Here is a 19,284-nt window from a genome sequence, read left to right on the forward strand (position 1 = left end):
CTGCCAAACAAAAGTGAAGGAAATTCTCATTCCTAAAATACAATAAAATGTATGAACAAAGACCAAAAAATTCTATAAACTCCAAAAGAGAGAAATTAAAATACCTACAAAAGAAATCAGACCACTATCTAGTTCAAGACTATAATAGTAGATGCAAGACAACAAGTAATACTCAAACTATTGAAGCTAGAATTTTTATATCCAGCCAATTTTTTTATTTTAATGAAAGCATAATAAAAATATTCTCAGGCATGTAATCTCTCAGCAGAAATTTTGTCACATAAAGTCCCAGACTGAAAAAACATTCTTGGAGGAAGCACTCAAAAAGAAAAGAAATAAATACAGAATGATAATGTTTAAAATAAAAAGATAATCAATCAGCCACCTTAGTGAAATTTATTATTACTGAAAAAAATTCCAAAAGAAAAAATACTTATAAAAAAACATAAAAAATCAGAACTAAAATTTTAGACAACATAGGGATAGAAGGAAGATGGAACGTTACAAGGGAACATTGAAGAATAAATGGTTAGAGGAAATATAATTTTTTTAAGGAAAAAATAAATTATAAATAGAAGTTTAGAGCAAATACCCAAAAAAAAAAAATCTGAATTATTTTTTTTTTTTTAAAGATTTATTTGTTTAGGGCCTCCCCGGTGGCGCAGCGGTTGAGCGCTGGGTTGCGAAGCTGCCCGCGGCCTCTGCGGCGCCGGTTCGATCCCCGGCTGCTCCCCGGCCACCAGAGGAGGGTCCCACATGGCGCGCAGACCTCTCCTGCCGCCCGCTGCTCCCCTCAGCAGTGTACTTCGGTCCTTCTGCCTGTTCTGCTCCCTGCTCTGGCTCTGGTGAATTCTCTCACCCTCCCGGCTTCTGACTGTACCCAGTGCATGTATAAACCAAACAAACAAACAAATAGATAAATAAATAAGACATGCCTCTAGAAAATTAAAAAAAAAAAAAGATTTATTTGTTTATGCACACAAGAGCTGGGGTATAGGCCAGCGATGCAGGGAGTGAGAGGATTCACTAGAGACAGAGTGGGGAACAGAACAGGCAGACTGACCAAAATACTCTGCTGAGGGGAGCAGCTAGCGAGACAGGAGAGGTCTGCTTTGCCATGTGGGTTGCTCCCTGCCCAGCCGGGGATTGAACTCATGCTGCACAGGTTGGGGATTGCTTCATAGTGCAGTGCTTAACCCCTTGCGCCACCAGGGAGGCCCAAAAATCAGAATTACTTTAAAGACAACATAAGATGGGCCTCCCCAGGTGGCGCAGCAGTTGAGCTCTAGGCTGCGAAGCTGCCCGCAGCCTCTGCAGTGCCAGTTCGATCCCCGGTGGCCCGGCGAGGGTCCCACATGGCGCGCAGACATCTCCTGCCGTGCCCGCTGCTCCCCTCAGCAGTGTATTTCGTCTGTCTGCCTGTTCTATTCCCAGCTCTGGCTCTGGTGAATTCTCCCACCCTCCCGTGCTTCTGACTGTACCCACTGCTTGTATAAATAAATAAATAAATCTTTAAAAAAAAATAAAGATAACATAAGATGCACAAACATGACCTTGTGGACACAATAGCACTGTACCCCTATTTGCAGAATCCACATTCTTTCCAAATGTGCCTGGAATACTTAACAAAACTAGCCATAAGCAGGGTGACAAAAATAAGTGAGAAAAAAATGTCAAGTGACTGAAATCAAATATAGAGCATATGCTTCAAAAAACAGTATGAAACTAGAATTACAAAAAGATAACTAAAAGCTAAATGTCCAACTATTTGAAAAAGTAAGCAATATAAATAACCAGTGGAACAAAGAATAAAGCAAGAAAAAAATTTAAACTATTACAACATAAAAAGTTTATGTATATATATCAGAAGAAAGTGAACTAAAGCAAAAAGAATTTTAATTAAAAAGTAAGGAAGAATCTTAATATGGGACAAAAAAAGGAAAAATGAATATCTGAACAATCAATAAATTCACACTATAATATTTTCCATCTCATATACATGTTTTTTTTCTGCATCTAATAGAAAATATTTTTCCAAACACACAAAGAACATTTACCAAAAATGAAAAATACATTAGGTCACAAAGAAAGCATCAAATTCCACAAGAAAAACATGCAAAGTATGTTATGTGAGAGACCTTGGCTCTGGGACAACTTTTTACAAAGGTATCAATTCTTTACAAATGAATTCAGGAATTCAAACACGTTCCCAATCCAAACTCTAGTGGGCTCTTTTGAGGAAGTCTAGAATCTTAATTGGAAATGTATAGGAACACAACTAAAATCCTCAAATATCGATATCAACTATGTAAAATAACAGAGGGGGGGAATTGTCTTTTAAGATAACTTGAAATCATAGTCATTGAAATAGCATGGCATGGCCACAGAACCAACAGATAAAGGAAAAAGAGGAGAGAGCAGACACAACTTAATGTATTATAAAAACTTAATGTATTATAAAAATGGGACCACAAAGGATAGACTCTCTGGTAAAGTGAATGAAATAAATCAAACACCTAAATAGGAAAGGTAAAACTATATGTGTGTACAAGGTCACAATGTAAACAGTATCCTACACTATTCAAGAAAAAAAATTAAAAGTCACTGATCTAATAATTATTCCCTTGGGGTGAAAAAAGTGACCCGGGTTGAAATCAGAATGGGCAAAGGCCTCCCTAGTGGTGCAGGGGTTAAAGACACAGAGCTATCAAGCCGCTGCCAGCCACTGCAACACGAGTTCGACCCCCAGCCTGCCAGGCAGCAAGCCACTTGGCACAGCAGACCTCTCCTGTCTCTCACCTACTGCTCTCCTCGGCAGTGTATTTCAGTAGATCTGCCTGTTCTACTCCCCACTCTCTCTGGTGAATTCTCTCACCCCTATCACCACTGGTCTATACACCCCAGTTCTTGTATGCATAAATAAATCTTTAAAAAAAAGAAAAGAAAATAGAATGGGCAAAAAGCATTTAAGAGATGAGGAAATCAAAAAAGTTACTATGAACAAACTCATTTTTTTGTTACTCAAACTCATTGGTCATCAAAGAAAAGCAATTAAAAAGACAGATATTGCCAAATATTGGCAGAGCTGTGGTGACAACAGGAACTACTCCAAGAAATAAAGATGAAAGCAACGAATCTGCAGATAAAATTTACGTTATGTACATGTACATGTACACAGCCAGGTACCTCAAAGAAATACCCACACCACACCAAGTCCAGAAGAGACACTGCGAGGATGCTAGCTGTACACCTGGCGACACACAAGGAGCACGCTGCAAAAGGGAGCACATTCACCCCTTCCCTGCGAAAGGGGTGAGGACTTCCACAACGTGACAGCCCTGGAACGGGAATTAAACATGTAGATGAAAATGCTTGCCCACATGGCACTTACATTTTAATATTGTAGATGCTCGACAATTATTGATTTTAGAAGAGAACAAAGAAATAAGCAAGCCTCACCATCCATCACCTCCTGTCTGGCAAGCTAAGAGAACATATTTTATGGGTATTTGAAATGCCACTACTTTAGCACACTGATCTAATTGCCTTGGGAGGAAAAAAAAGAGTGACTCCAGCTGAAAATAGAATGGGCAAAAGCATTTCAGAAATAAGGAAATCAAAGAAGTTACTATGAACAAACTCATTTTTTTTCCATTTGTTGCTCAAACTCGTTAGTAATCAAAGGAAAGCAATTAAAAAGCTACGTAACCTAAACTGAGTACTAGAATATAGACAAAAATTAAAATGCTAAACATGTTTTAAGTAAATAAGCAAACATGTTTAATTCACTAGTATGTATCTTCATATACAAATATACCATATAAAATATTTTCAAGAGTTTTAAAGCTTTTTTTTTTTTTCCAAATGGAAAGCATTTATCTTCCCCTGAGATAGCTTCCCAGTGCATTAATGTACATGCTGATAAATCAATATGACCAAGCAGAGAGAAAGATGGTGGCACAAGTACATCTCTACTGGAGTCCAAAAGGCCCCAGACTTAGTCTCTTTAAGGGTCTCCCCCACCCAAGTCATCTTTAAAATACCAGGAAGCAAAACTTATTGCAAAAATGATCCCTACGCAACACGCCTGTTCCTCTCCCTACACCTACTTCCTGAAATTAGGCAGCAAGCAATTACTGAAAACCACTGCCCTATATTTCACATCCCTACAGGCTGCCATTCCCACTTTCAGTCCCAATACAATCCTAAACACCAAAACTCCAAAGAGTCTAGTAAAATCTGTCTATATACAGTATGACAATATTTCCCGACTCTACAATAATTGTCTTCTTCACTTTTTTCGGTATTGGTTGAAACAAATGATTGAGCAACCTCAAAAAGTAGTGATAAATACAAGAAGAGACAAGATATACAAGTGAAGAAGACAGTACTAGATTTAAATACCTAGTAACAAAGTACCAAAAAACTAATACAGATTACAGATTAACTTTAATGTAACTGTATTTTCTATCTTTTGACATAAGCCACATATATAATAGATACCTCTCTGAAAATGTTTCCCATGTATTAAATAAAATTAACACATTTTACATGTTTTTCCCCCAACTTCATACCTCCAGGTAACTTTTTAATCCAAAAAAAATCTTACATACTCAGTAATTCGACTTTCACAAACTCCTCCACCCCTAGGAGGCATAACAGAAATATAAAATATTCCTAGTAGAAAACCAAAACCCAAATATCATGAAATCACCTCAGTAATGCCCACAAATGAAACTTCACTGTGTATGTCTGAATAGAAATGGCAAAAATACAATTCAAAGTAATACAGCACTTTTCTGAAGTAGATGCTTGAAGAAACAGGATCATTCTCCATTCAGGTACAGACACTGGTTGAGCTCCTTAGTTCTTGTAACAAACGGTAATCCTATCACCAGTCCAGCTGGTTTTCAGAGGTTATAGGTTTGTCTCTAATTAGGCATTTAGGAGACATACAATCAAGGACCTATCAAAGGATGGTTGAAAAGATCACTTGTCAAGGAAAATGATTTAAGGAATTAATATGGATTCACCTCTACAGGTGCTGTAACTTTCATCTATGACCTAAAAAGCTTCAAGTTTGTATATGTGGACCATAGAAATGGGCAGTAACTGAATTTTTTAAAGTTGCATTTTTAGTTGGCTTCCAAAGATAATCCTGTGAACGCCAAAGCAGCCAGGTTCAAAATTTTGACAGGGGACACTATTTACTACATTATCACCTACATGGTGCTCCATGGAATGTGATACAAAAAACCTGCTCTAGTCTTGAGGAACTTGCATATTTCTCTACTCATTTGAAAGTTGTATACATTACTGCGTTTCCAAAGTAGACTTCTTCCCATGTTTAACCCTCAACTTTAACCCCTCTGTTTGTGTTTTATGTTGGCAAATACACAGTAGCAGAAAAGTAGTACAGGGTGATACAAGAACACATTAAAGGACAAAGAGAATTTTTAAACAAAATTAAAATAAAACAAGCATGCCCATAAAGTTGTTTATTCCAATTCTCACAACTGAGATGTGGACCCTGAAAGAGTCGATGACCACCTCAAAAGCACGAAAAGCTAGTGACAAAGCCAAAAGGACCAGCACACTGGCTTAATAGGTAGGAAAGGAGTTGAAATATTTTTTAACCACTGCTTTCCAATTCCATGAATACTGCATTTGTTTGCTAAGAGTGACTCTCGGGTGGAGCAAATAAATGCTAATTACTGATGGTCAGATTTAAAGGAAGTCAAGCTTTATACAAACTAAACAAACAAACAAACAAACAAAAACCAATTATACAGCAATAATTACATCTAACTGCAAAGCACGTGTCAACCTGACATTAAGAAAGTGTGGGCACAAGAAAATCATCCCAATAGCCTACAAAATATAACGTGTTTATTTCTCTATCCTACACATTCTTGAGGAAAAAGCAAAACTAAACAGCTTGCGATGCTATGGCTTTTTAAAGCAAGTGAAATAATCTTAAAGTTTCTGAAAGGGAACACTCAGCATCAACTGTAAAGAACACCACAAAATTACATCTTAAAAAGAACAGCACATTTCTTCCTACAAAAATGAGAGTCTCCTAAAGCAACAGTACATTTGCATCTCCATTTTTCAACAAATATAAACTTCACAGACTGCAACAAATGTCTAGGACTCCAGCGGTAGAGCGTGCCTTTAAGTACACCAGAAAGGGTGATCCAGAGAGTGCTAAAATGTTGTAACAAAAAACCAATTAGAGAATGAGAGTTTACCAGGCTCAACTCAACCCATTTCAGAAAAAGAGCAACCTGCTCATAAATATACAGCAGCTCATATACACTTAGCAAAATCAGAATTACAACAACATCCTCTTCTAGAGACGAATCACTGTGTAAGATTAATAAATCTCTGAAATTTCTCTGAGAACGCAATTAGACCATTCCATCATCTACCAGAATACAAATCCTCAAACTGAAAAGCAAATATTTCAGCCCAACTCTTCATTACCTGTTATTTATGGCCTTTAAAAACATTTTAAAGAGGTCCTTGAAACAAAGTTTCATTAGCATCCAGAGAGAGCTCTAATATCTCTCATTCTTCTAGCAATTTAAAAGCTACCAAATGCTCATTTCTACATTAGATTATTGATTACTTGCCTTTTAACATCTCCATAACAGCTGCTTGACAAATTACCTCACCTTATTCCTCAGGGGGTAAGGACAGCATGATATCCATGAATTCAAACATGGTGATCAGTGACAGATGAGCTAATTGCTTCAGATGAATGAGACACTGCTCTAATAGACCAGGCATTCATAGCATTATACAATTACATGCTTACACTCTTAAAATATTTTATTTGTACTTAAGTGTAGAGGACCTACCTTTCTTAAATTTACTCTTATTTTGAAATATGTTAGCTTCAGAAAATAAGTAAGCCTGAACACGTTTGCAATAGTTTCCACAGAAACTCTAGTTTTCTGAATCATTATTCTAAAGTTTGCACAACTTTCAGATTTAGCTCTTATTTCAACCTAAGGGATCTGTAAGCCCAAAGTGGCCTGTTAAAGAAGATTTTTAGCAATATAAAAAGCAATATTTTTAGCAATATAAAAAGCAAACAGATTTTCAAAGATACAGCATCTTTCAAAGCAACACAGTAAAATATTGGTTGCATTTGCATCAACTCATCCTAATTAGTGGCAGAGCAATACGACAGGGAAAATGATGCACACACAAACCATAAACTGACCGTGCCTTAATGAACCTAAAATACCACTTTCTTCCCACCAGAGTAACAAATGGTGCAGACTTTAAGGAACATCTGGTAAGTTAGGCTCTTTCTAGACAAGCAATACTGTCTTTCCTGAAGTCATAACCCATCTCAGAACACAAACTCATCAGTTCCTTTAAAGTGAGTTTAAAAATCTATGCTACCTCACGCTGCAACAACATTTCTAGCTCTTAAAATCACCTTATCTGAGCTCTCTACAGCATCACCCGCCTTCGTCGAGTGCTCCTTTTCCCCATAGTGTGACAGCGATGCGTTAATTCGCCGTCTCTAAACTTTGCCCAGAACAAAAACGCAGGAGACACCTGGGCACCCCAACGACCTGGAGCGTTCAGCGCCGGCCACCCCAAACGCCCGGCCCGCTCCTCCGCACCTGCCCCTCCCGGGACCCGCGGGCGCTGCCAAGCCCCCCCGGCCGCTGGGCCTCGCGGGCCGGGTCTCCAGCTCCAGCCGCGAGCCAGGTCTCTCCAGCCTGGAGAGGCGACAGCGTTGATTTTGTTGTGAAAGTTAGTGTCGGAGCAACTGCAAAACTTTTCTCAGCGTGCCTGCCAGGCTGCCAACCGGAGCTCTGCGCTCGCTTCCTCCCCAACTTGAACCACCCCCGAACAGCCGGGGCGCGGGCCGAGCTCGCCGCGGCGGGCGTGACACTCGCGCGGAGGCTTTGACACCGCAGAAAACTTTCGCTTCTCGACTCCAGCCCCTCCACCCCGCGCCTCGGCCGCGCTCCTGCTCCCCCAGAACGCAGGGCAAGGACGCGCAACGCCCAGCGGGCAACTGTCCCCCCAGGACCCCCCAGCGCCGCTGCCCGGCCCCCGGCGCTGCCCGGCGCACAAAAGGGCCGGGCCGGCGAGGCTCCGCGGCCCTGCGGCCGGTGCCACCCCCGGCGCCCGCCGCCCGCGCGGGCTCCCCGCGGCTCCGGCCCCCGGCCCGGCCAGACAAAGCCCCGGCGGCCGGGCCGGCCCCCGCCAGCCCCGGCCCGCGGCCGCCGCTCTTACCCGGGCCTCGTCCACGGCGCCGCCGGCGCCGCCGCTTGCCCCGGCCTTGGCGGCGGGGCAGCTGGCGGCCCGCGTCTTGGAGGAGCGGGTCCGAGAGGAGATGAAATGGCTGCTGCCTCCGGCCGCCCCAGGCTCCGCGCCGGCCCCAGGCCCAGGCCCGGGCCCGGGCGCCTTGGAGCCGAGCAGGCGCAGGGAGCTCTTCCGGGTGTTCACCATGGTCCGGCCGCGGCCCGCGCCGCCCGCCGCGCCCGGGGAGGAGGCCGGCCCGCCGCCGGCGCTCAGGGCAGCGAGCCGGGCCGGGAGGACGAGCCGCCGGGCTCCGCGGGCGCCGCCGGGGACGGGCGAGAGCCGGGCCGCGGAAGGGACGTGGGCGCGAGACGGCGGGGAGCGGCAGGCGAGAGCGGGGTCCCGGCCGGCAGCTCCGACCCTCCGCCGGCTTCGCCCTCCTCAGCGGGAGCCGAGCGGAGCCGCCATGTCTGCCCCTTTCTCTCTCGTTCTCGCTCTCGAGCTCCGTGCGTCAGGGCTCCGGTGCCGCAGAGCCGACGACGGCGCTTCCGGCCGCGGCCGCTGCGGGGCGCTGCGAGGCCGGCCAGCCCTGTGCGGTCGGCGGCTCCCTCTCGCCCCGCCCCTCCAGTAGGCCCCGCCCCGCGGCGCGGCGTCAGCGCCCGGCGCCCGGCGCCCGGGAAGGGACGCTCTGGGCCGCGGCGGCTCTATGGTGCCCGGGTCGGGCCGGCTGTCTGGGCGCGGGGCGGAGAGAGCGGACCCCGCGCCCGTGGAGCTCATGGGGGAGCCGGCGCCCGGGCCCTCACGTCCGGCCAGGCCCGAGGCCCCGAGCACCCCCCACCCCGCCGTCACCCCAGATGACCTGGAGGGAGCGAGGAGCGGCCGGGCGCGGGCGGGTGGGGGCGGGAGGGAGCGGGGACGGGGCGAGGGCGCGGTGACCTGAGCTGCCATCCCAGGGCCGGCCAGGCGGGACCTGAGCTTGAGCCCCACTTTTGCAGGGGCTGGAAAAGGAGATGACAGCTAAGATAAGCACCGAGCTGGGCGGTATTTGGCAAGGGCTAAGCTTAAGGCCAGAAAAAAAGGAAGAAAAAAACCTGCAAGAACCCTGTGTCTCTAAACAAAGCGAGGCTGGGTCGTTTTCTCTAACCCGAGCCACAGCCGAGGCGGAGCGGAGGGGAGAGCTCCCCGCCCAGGGCCTCGGCCGCGCCCGCCCCCGCCCGCGCAGGGGTTGGGGATACAGAAGGGAGACCCCAGCGATGTAAAATTTGTATTTTTACTTTCCAGGAAGAGATTGAGGCACACAATATAAAAGGCTCTGCTGTAAAGTAGGAATTATGTTCATTTCAAGAACTCTGGGTGTGTGAGTGATAGCCTGCTACTTATTGGGCAAAAGTTCTTCCCGTTTGCAACACTGAGAAAAATGAAAGACAGGGAAAGGTACTGCAAAAATCGGCAAATTGTATTAAATGAGTGCATTCGGGCCAGCCAAACTCCCAGCCGTTGGAGACTGGGGTGAACGTAGTTTTGGGCTGGGAAGCAGCATGAGTCCAGCAAAGCCGTCAAACCCTCTTACACTAATTTACATACCACACCCTTCCTGAAACTCTTCACCCACCACTTAACACCCACCTGTTTCGCTTTTGGAAACTTCATAATGGTACCAGGCCTGGGTTCCTCTTTGTTTTACTTAGGTTTGTTTTTATATTTCTCAACTGAGAAATCCGGGTTATGATTTGGGTTCCTATAACCTATACCATTTACAATCAATAAACAACTGGTGATAAATACTCTGCCAGGACAGGAAATAAGTTTCTTTTTTTTTTTCAATTAACAACATAGTTCTGGCCCTCAAAAGCTCAAAGGCCAAGGAGGGCCTGAAAGAGGGAAAGCCTCTGAGAGGTGATGACCCCTGAAATCCATCTTGAACCACAGAATTGCTTCTTTTCTACAGTACCAGGAGAAAATAAAAAGTCAATAAAACCCGTTTTTAAACTTTAGTTAAAACTACATGAGCTACCGAGATGTAAGGAACTCAGAGCAAAAACCAAGCAACCTCTGAGGACAGCTTCATTTTCAATGCTTTTGCTAGACCCCAGTGAACTCGATCTTGTTTTTCTGTCTTCAGAAGATAGAGGACAAAAGACAGAACCTGCTAAAATTTAGAGTCTAATGCAATCGTCCTGCAAAATTCTGGTACATAAAAGATACACCTGAGTACTAGGGTGAAACAGCAATAAATTCACCAGCCTTCCCATCACTCATGCCCAAGAAACTAGAAGAACTGTCTTTGCCAGCATCAACACTAAAAACCAAGGACTGGGATAGGGGAGGCAAGCCTACCTCTTGACAATCCAAACAAACTGGTTCTCAGATTTACCAGATCTGATAAGCCTAAATTCACCAGATCTGATAAGGATGAAGGAACTTAAGACAATAATTTAATTTAAATAGGCTTGAGTCAAAAGTGATCCTAAGCACAAAGCAAAAGCAAACATAAATTAAGTCCAAAGAATGTGCTTTCAACAAGAGATGCAAACAAAATCAAGTTTTATTAATATAACTCAGAAAAAGGTCACAAAACATAAAAAAGTAAAAATCATCATGAAAAAGAGCCAGTAATAAAAAACAGACAGTGGAAAGAGACCCACAGATTTATATTCAGATATGTAATATATAATAAATGTTAAGAATTAATGATCAAAAAGTGACAAGGCCAATTTTTGAAGAACAAGATAGGATTTATAAGAATGTAAAGTAAATTTCTTTCCTTTTTTTATATTTAAAGGGCAGGTTTATTAGGGAAGGTATAAAACAGTAAAACACACTTGCATAGACACAAACGGGCAGGAAGAGCTGACCCAGAAGGGACAGGTTTGCTAAGAGAGGCCTGCATGGTTGCAGGCAGGCGGCCTTCAAGAGAGCTGACTCTACTGAGGAAGGTCAGTAAAGAAAAGTTCTGAAATGGTACAGTTCATGGGCAAGAAGGAAGGCTGCTGCCCTGCGGAGAGAGTTAGTGAAAAGAAGCACATGCATAGTCACAGGTGGGCAAATGGAGTACTGCTGAAAAGTAAATTTCTTAGACAAGACACCAAAAGCATCTATAAAAGAAAAAAAGCAATGAATTGAACTTAATCAAATTTAAAACTTTTGTTCTGTGAATGATCCAGTTAAGAGGATTAAAATGAAACAACAGACTGGGAAAAATATTAATAAACCAAATATCTAACAAAGGACTCGTCCAGAATATAAAAAGAATTCTCAAAATTCAACATAAAAAATATAGTTACAAAATGTGCAGTAGTGATGATGAACCCTTGGCAAAACATTGCTCTCCCAAAAGGTCTCCCCCATTCCTCTGCAAAAGAGGAGAAACACAGGAAGCACCTGGTGCAGAGCCCCAATTCCTACTCCATGGATGTGAAATGCTCCGGATGCTATAAAATTACAATCTTTAGCCTTCCACAGTTGTTCTATCTTGTATTGGCTACTCCACCGTTCTCTGCCAGCCTACGGGAGGAGAAGCAAGGCATACAAGGTTGCTCCTTCAGACAGAAGCAGCACCATGAGCACACTACTAAATGGCGATGAATGGGAAACCATCCCCAAAGCATATTTGCATTAAGTGAACAGGGGCAGGAAGAAGAAATGGAGAAAATAACTGGTGAAAGCTGACTGACTGCTTTCCCCCTAATTTCAGAAACAAGGTAAAGATGTCTACTCTAATCATTTCTACTCAACATTGTACTAGAAGTGCTCTGCAGTGAAATGGTAAAGAAAAGAAAGGACATACAGTTTAGACAGGAAGAAAAAACTGCCTTGATTAGTAAACAACATGAAAACCTCACAGACCACCTTAAGAAATACAAAAAAAAAAAAGGAAAAGAAAAGAAAAACCCCTACTAGGACTAATATGTGAGCTTAGCAAGGTCACATGATAGAAGATAAATTTACAAAAATTAATGTATCTCTATATACTTACAACAAATAATTAGATGATGAAATAGGGATAAAATTTTTTAAATATAAGAAAAACATATACTAAAAACTAAAATGCATTGCTAAGGGGAAAAAAGAGCTCTAAATAAGTGGAGAGAATTATCAGATAACTTAATATTGTTAGGATGAAAATTATCCACAAATTTATCAACAGATGTGAACCAATCCCAGCAGACATTGTATCGAAATTAAGAAAGAGAATCTAAATGTATTTGGGGGTGCAAAGAACCTAGAATCACCTAAACAATCAGGAAAGGAGCAAAACTGGAGAACTCATTACAGTCTTATTATAGAGGTATAATAACCAAAACAGTGTAGTGATGTAGCCATACAGCTCAATAGAAAAGAATAGAACCCGGAAAGAAACTAACACATGTGGTCAATTGATTTTTGCAAAGAGGACAAGGTAGTTAATAAGGAAAGGATATTCTTTTCCATAAATGATGCTAAACAACTGTACATCCTTTCAAAAAAAAAAAAAAGACATGACCTCATACTGTGTATGAAGTTTAACTTCAAACTGATCATAGACTTTAACACAGAGCCAAGAACGTTTATTTAAGAATAAAACCTAAAAGAAAAGCTTTATAGGCCTCCCTGGTGGTGCAAGGGGTTAAGACGCAACCTATGAAGCAATCTGCAGCCACTGTAGCACGAGTTCGATCCCTGGCCAGGGAGAGGCCCACATGGCGCAGCAGACCTCTCCTGACTCACCCACTACTGCTCCCCTCAGCAGTGTATTTCAGTCAGTCTGCCTGTTCTGTTCCCCACTCTGTCTCTAATGAATCCTCTCTTCCCCCACCCCATCCCGCCTCTGGCCTATACCCCAGTTCTTGTATGCATAAATAAATAAATCTTTTTAAAAAAGAAAAGAAAAGACTTGCAATAATGAGTTAGGCAAATATTTCTTACAAAGGACATTGAAACAACAACTATTTAAAAAAAACTAAGTTTTCTCTTTGAAAGACATATTTAAGGAAACTAAAAGGCAATCACAGACTGGAAAAAAAAGTAATAAAAATAAGAACAGAAAATGACGTTAAAGAATATAAAGGCTTAACAAAAAGGATAAGCAATAACTAATTTGCTTCTTAATTTTTGTGGAGCTAAGGTGAGGTACTGAAATTCTACAAGGAGGTCCTCAGGGCAGAGATGGCACTGAATTAGTAGGAATAATATAAGTAGCAAGACTATATTTTTAAGATGCATGACACATTTTGATAAACACTGAATCATGATACAAAATCAGATGGTGAAATTAGGATTTTGTCCATTCTGATAACTGTGAGCCACAAGTGGCTATTTAAATTTGAAATAAAAATCAAAAATTCAATTCCTCATTTATACTACCCATATTGCAAGTAGTCAACAGTCAAATGTTGTTAATAATTAATTTATTGGACAGTGCAGAAACAATTCTAATATCTCAGAAAGTTCTATTGGATAGCTACTGGCTTTGTGATGTAAGGAAAATGCTCAGAGATTATCACTATATTTGTGACCTGAGCAGAATAATTAGAAGAGTTGCTATCAGTTGGAAGGGGGGGGGGTACAAGATCAGGAGCAGATTCCAGAGTGTATCATCTTTCTGTGTCACTTCAAGAAACATTTACTGACCCTTAATGTGTACCTGTATAACAGCTACAGTGTAAAGTGCTCTAGATAACAGCAAATATATTACTCAAGCTGTACCCTTAAAGAACTTACAGTCCCATTTGTGAATTATAAGTGCTTAGACTTGTAACTAAAAAACCAACAGAGAAAACTAAACCCAAAGCTAGTAGAAGGAAGGAAATAATAAAGATTAGAGTGAAAATAAGAGACATAGAGATTAGAAAAACATTAGAGAGAATCAATGTAACTCAAAGTAGGTTGTTTCAAAAAAGTAACAGGATTGACAAACTTTTAGCTATACTGAACAAGAAAATACTAAGTATAAAAATCATAAATCAAGGTGGGAACATTATTACCAACCTTACAGAAATAAACAATCATAGGAAAATATAATTATCAGGGGCTTCCCTGATGGTGCAAGGGGTTAAGCACCGCCCTAAGAAGCAATCCACAGCCTCTGCAGCAGAGTTTGATCCCCTGCGGGGGCCCTGCAGCAACCCACAAAGCAGCAACCCACAAAGCGCAGCAGACCTCTCCTGTCTCACCTGCTGCTCCCCTCAGCAGTGTATTTCAGTCAGTCTGCCTGTTCTGTTTCCCACTCTGTCTCTGGTGAATCCTCTCACCCCCCATACCTCTGACCTGTACCCCAGTTCTTGAATGTATAAATAAATAAATCTTTTTTAAAAATTTTAAAAAGAAAGAAAGTAGAATAGAGGTTAGCAACGACTGAGGGGAGCAGGGAGGTGGTGGATTGGGGAGTTATTGTTTACTGGGTATAGAGTTTCTCTTTGGGTAATCAAAAAGTTTTGGAAGTGAAGAGTGGTACAAGCGATAGCTGTACAACATTGTTAATGTACTTAAGCCACTGAATTAAACACTTTAAAATGGTAAACAAACACATACTACGGTAGTGTACTATTGTTGCAGACGTCTACAGATGGATCATTAGAGTAAAATACAGACCCAGAACAGAGGGCACAGCAACAGACCTCAGCACTGATGGGAATTTGTTATATGTGCAGTAATATTACAAATCTGTGAGAAAGGGACTGTTTGATAAATGGCTTTGGAACCACTGGCTTTATCTACTAGATATTACACTAGCTAAGTTTTCCTATATCTAAGTCCAGATGTCAACTTAGTTTTCTTTGTAGGCAAGATTGAAGGGCACTAAAAGGATCATTTACTGAATATAATTTAGCACATTAGGATGGAAGGTTAAATATGGATGTAATATTACTCCCTTCCTAGAACTCCAATTAAGATATCACTAATAAACCAATAAACAGTTCTTGAATTTTTCAAGATCCAGTCAATGCAACACATTACAATTGAATGAAGGAACAAGACCATGTGATCATCTCCATTGACACAGAAAAGGCACTTGACAAATCCCAAAAACCTTCCGTGATAAAAACACTCAATAAGCTAGGGCTACTGACGACTCAGGTCCTGGACTAGCCCACAAGGAATGTGGAAGCTGAGGCATCTCTGATGAGTGGAGATCAATCCCAATTTGCAGGTTCTTGTTGTGCACTGACATACAGCACAAACACTGAGGAAGATGCCCATCAGATATTGGTCTTGCACCAAACTGTAATAACATTAGTTTTTTTCTTCTTTTGCCAATTGTGAAAGAAATACATACTGTAAAAAAAAATAGTCAAAGTATACACATATTTATCAAGTAAAGTGAAAGCATCCACTGACATCTTCTCCCAAATTCACTCCCCTGCCTGGAAGAAACTATTAACAAAGAAGTTAATTCAATCACTGGATAAAGACACTTATGAAGAAACTAAACTTCAAAGTCATATAGCTCAGTATTCTGGCAGAGAAATCAAGAAATTTAGTAGATTCTAAGAAGTATGAAAGAACATCTGATCCTTCAAAGAAAAGAAGCCATTGAAATCTGATTTCCTTTTGGCCTGACATCATACAGAAATAACGAGCCTAATAATTTCGTGGTAGCTCATTGCTATCCTCAGCCAAGGACAGTGATGGCAAAGCCTGGTTTATAGACAATCATTGGCTTCCTACATCCAGAGAAACATGGCTCTGTATTGGAGCAGCTGTGTCATTGCTTTTGATGAGATAAAGTCATCTCCAAATGATCTCTGTGGGTTATGTTGTGGTTCAGCTTGGTGGACAGCCCTTTTTCATTGAAAGAAAATGAATGTGGCCCTCAAAGAGCAGGAGAATATTTTCACTTTGTGATTTTTTAATAATCAGGACTATTGACTCTAGATGGCTGTTGGGGAGAATGATGACATCCACCATAAAAAAAATATGAGCTGTAGGGGAAACTGGCATTGTTGCATCATGGTGCACAGTCGCTGGGTGAGTGGGGGTCATCAGCATTGGCAATATCTTTGTTTTTGCTAACAGGTCAAAATGCAAATCTTTTTGAAGACCCTGAGTGATAAGACTATCACGGTGGGGGGGGGGGAGGGAGTGGTGGAGCCCAGTGATGCCATCAAGAATGTGAGGATCCAGGATAAAAGGGACACCCCCCTTAACCAGCAGAGGTTCATCTTTGCTGGCAAGCATCTGGACAATGGCCGCACTCTTTCTGATTACAACACCCAGAAAAATACAACCTGTACCTTGTTCTCTGACTACGAGGTTGCATTCTTCAGTGTTTCATTCACAGTGTTTCATTCACAGTGCCCTATAGTGCTCTGCACTCTGCCATTTGCCCCTATTTAAGTTTAAAAATTACCGGTTTCAGTAATAGCTGGGATGTTCAAAATATTAATAAAGGTTTTTGCTGCATGATAGCGAATGTGTGTGTGAAATGTAACAAGCAAATAAATAAATAAATAAATAAATAAATAAATAAATAAATAAATAAAAACACCAAACAAAGTAGAAACAGAACAGAGTTTCTGCAACATGGTAAAGGATAACTAACATGCTCACTGGTGAAAGACTGAAAATGTTCCCCTTGATATTAGGAATAAGACAAAGAAGTCTGCTTTTGCCATTTCTGTCCAAAATTATCCTGAAGTTCTAATGAGAGCAATTGGGCAAGGAAAAAATCCAAATAAGGAAAAAGTAAAATTATATTCACAGATAACATGTTCTTTTATGTACAAAATAGTTCAGAATCTAGTTTAAAAGACACAACCTTGTTAATAAATGAATTCAGCAAAGATGCTGGATACAAGATTAATACACAAAAAAAATTCTTGGTATTTCTATACATATGTTAAACTATAACCAGCAATGAGACAGAGCTTCATCTGCAAAAGAGAGTAAAGCTTTTATTTGGGGTCTTTGGAAGAACGCAATCCAGGAGATACCACTCAGGTAAGTCCTTATAGGCAGTCCAATTTGGAGGGAGAGTGGGAAAAATAGAGTTTATATAGGCAGAGCTGCCTCCTACAGGTAAACTAATAAATTCTATAAAATAGGCAAAAGGGTGCATATCTACATATTACTACTATGAGATTGTCCACCTTGAAGCTGAGATCTGATAGGGTTTATCAATCTTCGTGAGAAGGTTGGTGTGGTCTTTCCAAACTCCCCAATTCCAGATGCCAGGTTGCTGGTTTGCTGAGAGTGATAGGTTTGGCTATCAAGTAGTCAGGTGTGGTAGACCTCTATAAGTTCTACTTTCCTAATGGTTCCTGGCTCCATTTTGGATATTACCCTTATCAATTTTAATTTCAGCCGTCTTGACACACCAATAATGAAAAAAATCCAAAAAGGAAATTAGGAAATTTAGGATTGGAAAACTTAATACATTGACCTACAAATTCAATGCAATACTTATCAAAATCCCAATGGCCTTTTATCTTACAGAAACTGGAAAGTCCAAACCTAACTGCAAGGAACCTGGAATAACCAAAACAATCTCAAAAAAAGAATAAAGTTGGAAGACTCATACTTACTGACTTCAAGACCTATTATAAAGCTATAGTAATCAAACCATTATGGAACTGACACAAAGATATTTATAGATAAATAGAATGGAATTTTGAATTAGGAAATCTACAGTAAATTGATTTTTGACAAGAAGCCTATTTTTATCAAATAGTACTAGTACAAAAATAAAGTAATAAAATAAGGGCCAAAGAAAAGTCTCTTTGCCCAAAGGAATCAAAGTAATCTAAGAGAGCTGAGTGTCCCCACTCCACTTCCTGAATGAACACAGTTGGGGGAATTATATGAGAGTCCTAAAAACTGTAAGTCTCATTGAATGGAGCCATTGGAACAGAGTGGCTGAGCAGAGGCATAGGGTAGACTTTCAAAGACAGAGTGGGCGCCTACCGTTTGTTCTTGCTTTGGCTCTGCAGCCTCTTTGGGGGTTGCGGCTCAGGAGTCCCTCATCTGTTCAGGAGGCCCTTCAGCTGGCTCCCACAGCCCCAATGGCTCTTTTTCCTGCCTTAGCGCTTTGACAGGCAATATGGTCATCTGCTCTCTGGAGAGACTATAGTGGCTGCCATCTTGATCTTGTGGTGGATTCAGCTTGGCATAACATTCTGTCCTTCTCTCTCAGACCTTTGAACCCTTCTTGTGTTTCCTGCTGGGAGGTTGTCTTGCTCTGCTTTTGGGCCTTGATCTGCTGCTCAGCTCTGGGCCCTGCCTGTTTGGCTGAATATTTGCCTACCCAGGGCATAATTGGGAATTTGCTCAGGAGTCTGTATTTTGAAGTCCTTCTCTCTTTTACTTCTCCCTCTCTCTATTCCCTTTGAACCACTTACTGATTATAAATCTTTATGCACACTAGAATTTTATTTCTTTGCCTTTAGAAAGAACATGTGTTTTTCCCCTTAACAGTTTGGGATCCCTGGAGACCACCGGTTTTGCCCAATATCGGTAACTCCTTACCATAAGCTTCAGCAGACCAGATATCTGGATCACTGGTTTGGAAGTTAACCCACCGCAGGATGCCTGAGTCGCTGAAGGGTAGACACTTCAAAAGACTCATAAGCTGCCTTTACCTGGGTGGGGATGGTGAGTTCTACAGGAGAGGCTCAATCTCAACTCATATCCCAGCTCTAAAAACTGTTAAGTTAAAAAGAAAGCCCTATTTAGGTAAATCAGGTTTAATTTGAAAGGATTATTGCAACAAGGGAAAAGGGACTGTTGCGAAAAGGGATGAGGATAATTGCAATAGGGAGAATGTTTAACTGTCAATAAATACCTGGATTTAAATAAAGAGGGACTTTATTTATTGGAAGGGATTATTACAAGAAGAGGGAAAGGAATTATGGCAACACACGCTGTGGAGAGCGTGAGGAGGCAACTTAGTTGTAGGATCAGGTGATCTGTAATTGTCTCTAAGATCAGGCAGAATGGGTGTTGGGAATTGGGATTAACAGGTAAAGGAGGTAATGAGGTCACCACAGAGAATGTTTTACAAGATCAGCTTATTTCCAGGAGTGGAGGAAAAGGAGG

The 19,284-nt window shown here is 41.7% G+C and overlaps 1 protein-coding gene and 1 pseudogene across 4 annotated transcripts in view; one reads left to right on the top strand and one right to left on the bottom strand.

Annotated features, from left to right (window-relative positions):
* The window catches only part of ATAD2B (ATPase family AAA domain containing 2B), a gene marked incomplete at both ends in the record, with an annotated part of 114,987 nt that extends 106,506 nt beyond the window's left edge, over nt 1-8,481 (bottom strand). For all 3 annotated transcript variants that reach the window (XM_084235641.1, XM_084235640.1, XM_084235639.1), the window contains one exon: nt 8,266-8,481. In XM_084235641.1, the coding sequence (XP_084091767.1) occupies nt 8,266-8,481 (216 nt within the window). The remainder of the gene's footprint in view (nt 1-8,265) is intronic.
* A 3,198-nt stretch (nt 8,482-11,679) lies between these two features.
* Nucleotides 11,680-11,856, top strand: LOC311172536 (small ribosomal subunit protein eS27-like; annotated as a pseudogene). Its single transcript has one exon. The product of its transcript is annotated as a small ribosomal subunit protein eS27-like (transcript).
* The last annotated feature ends 7,428 nt before the right edge of the window (nt 11,857-19,284 follow it).

Source organism: Talpa europaea (assembly GCF_964194135.1).
Source record: "Talpa europaea genome assembly, chromosome: 6".
NCBI classification, from domain to species: domain Eukaryota; kingdom Metazoa; phylum Chordata; class Mammalia; order Eulipotyphla; family Talpidae; genus Talpa; species Talpa europaea.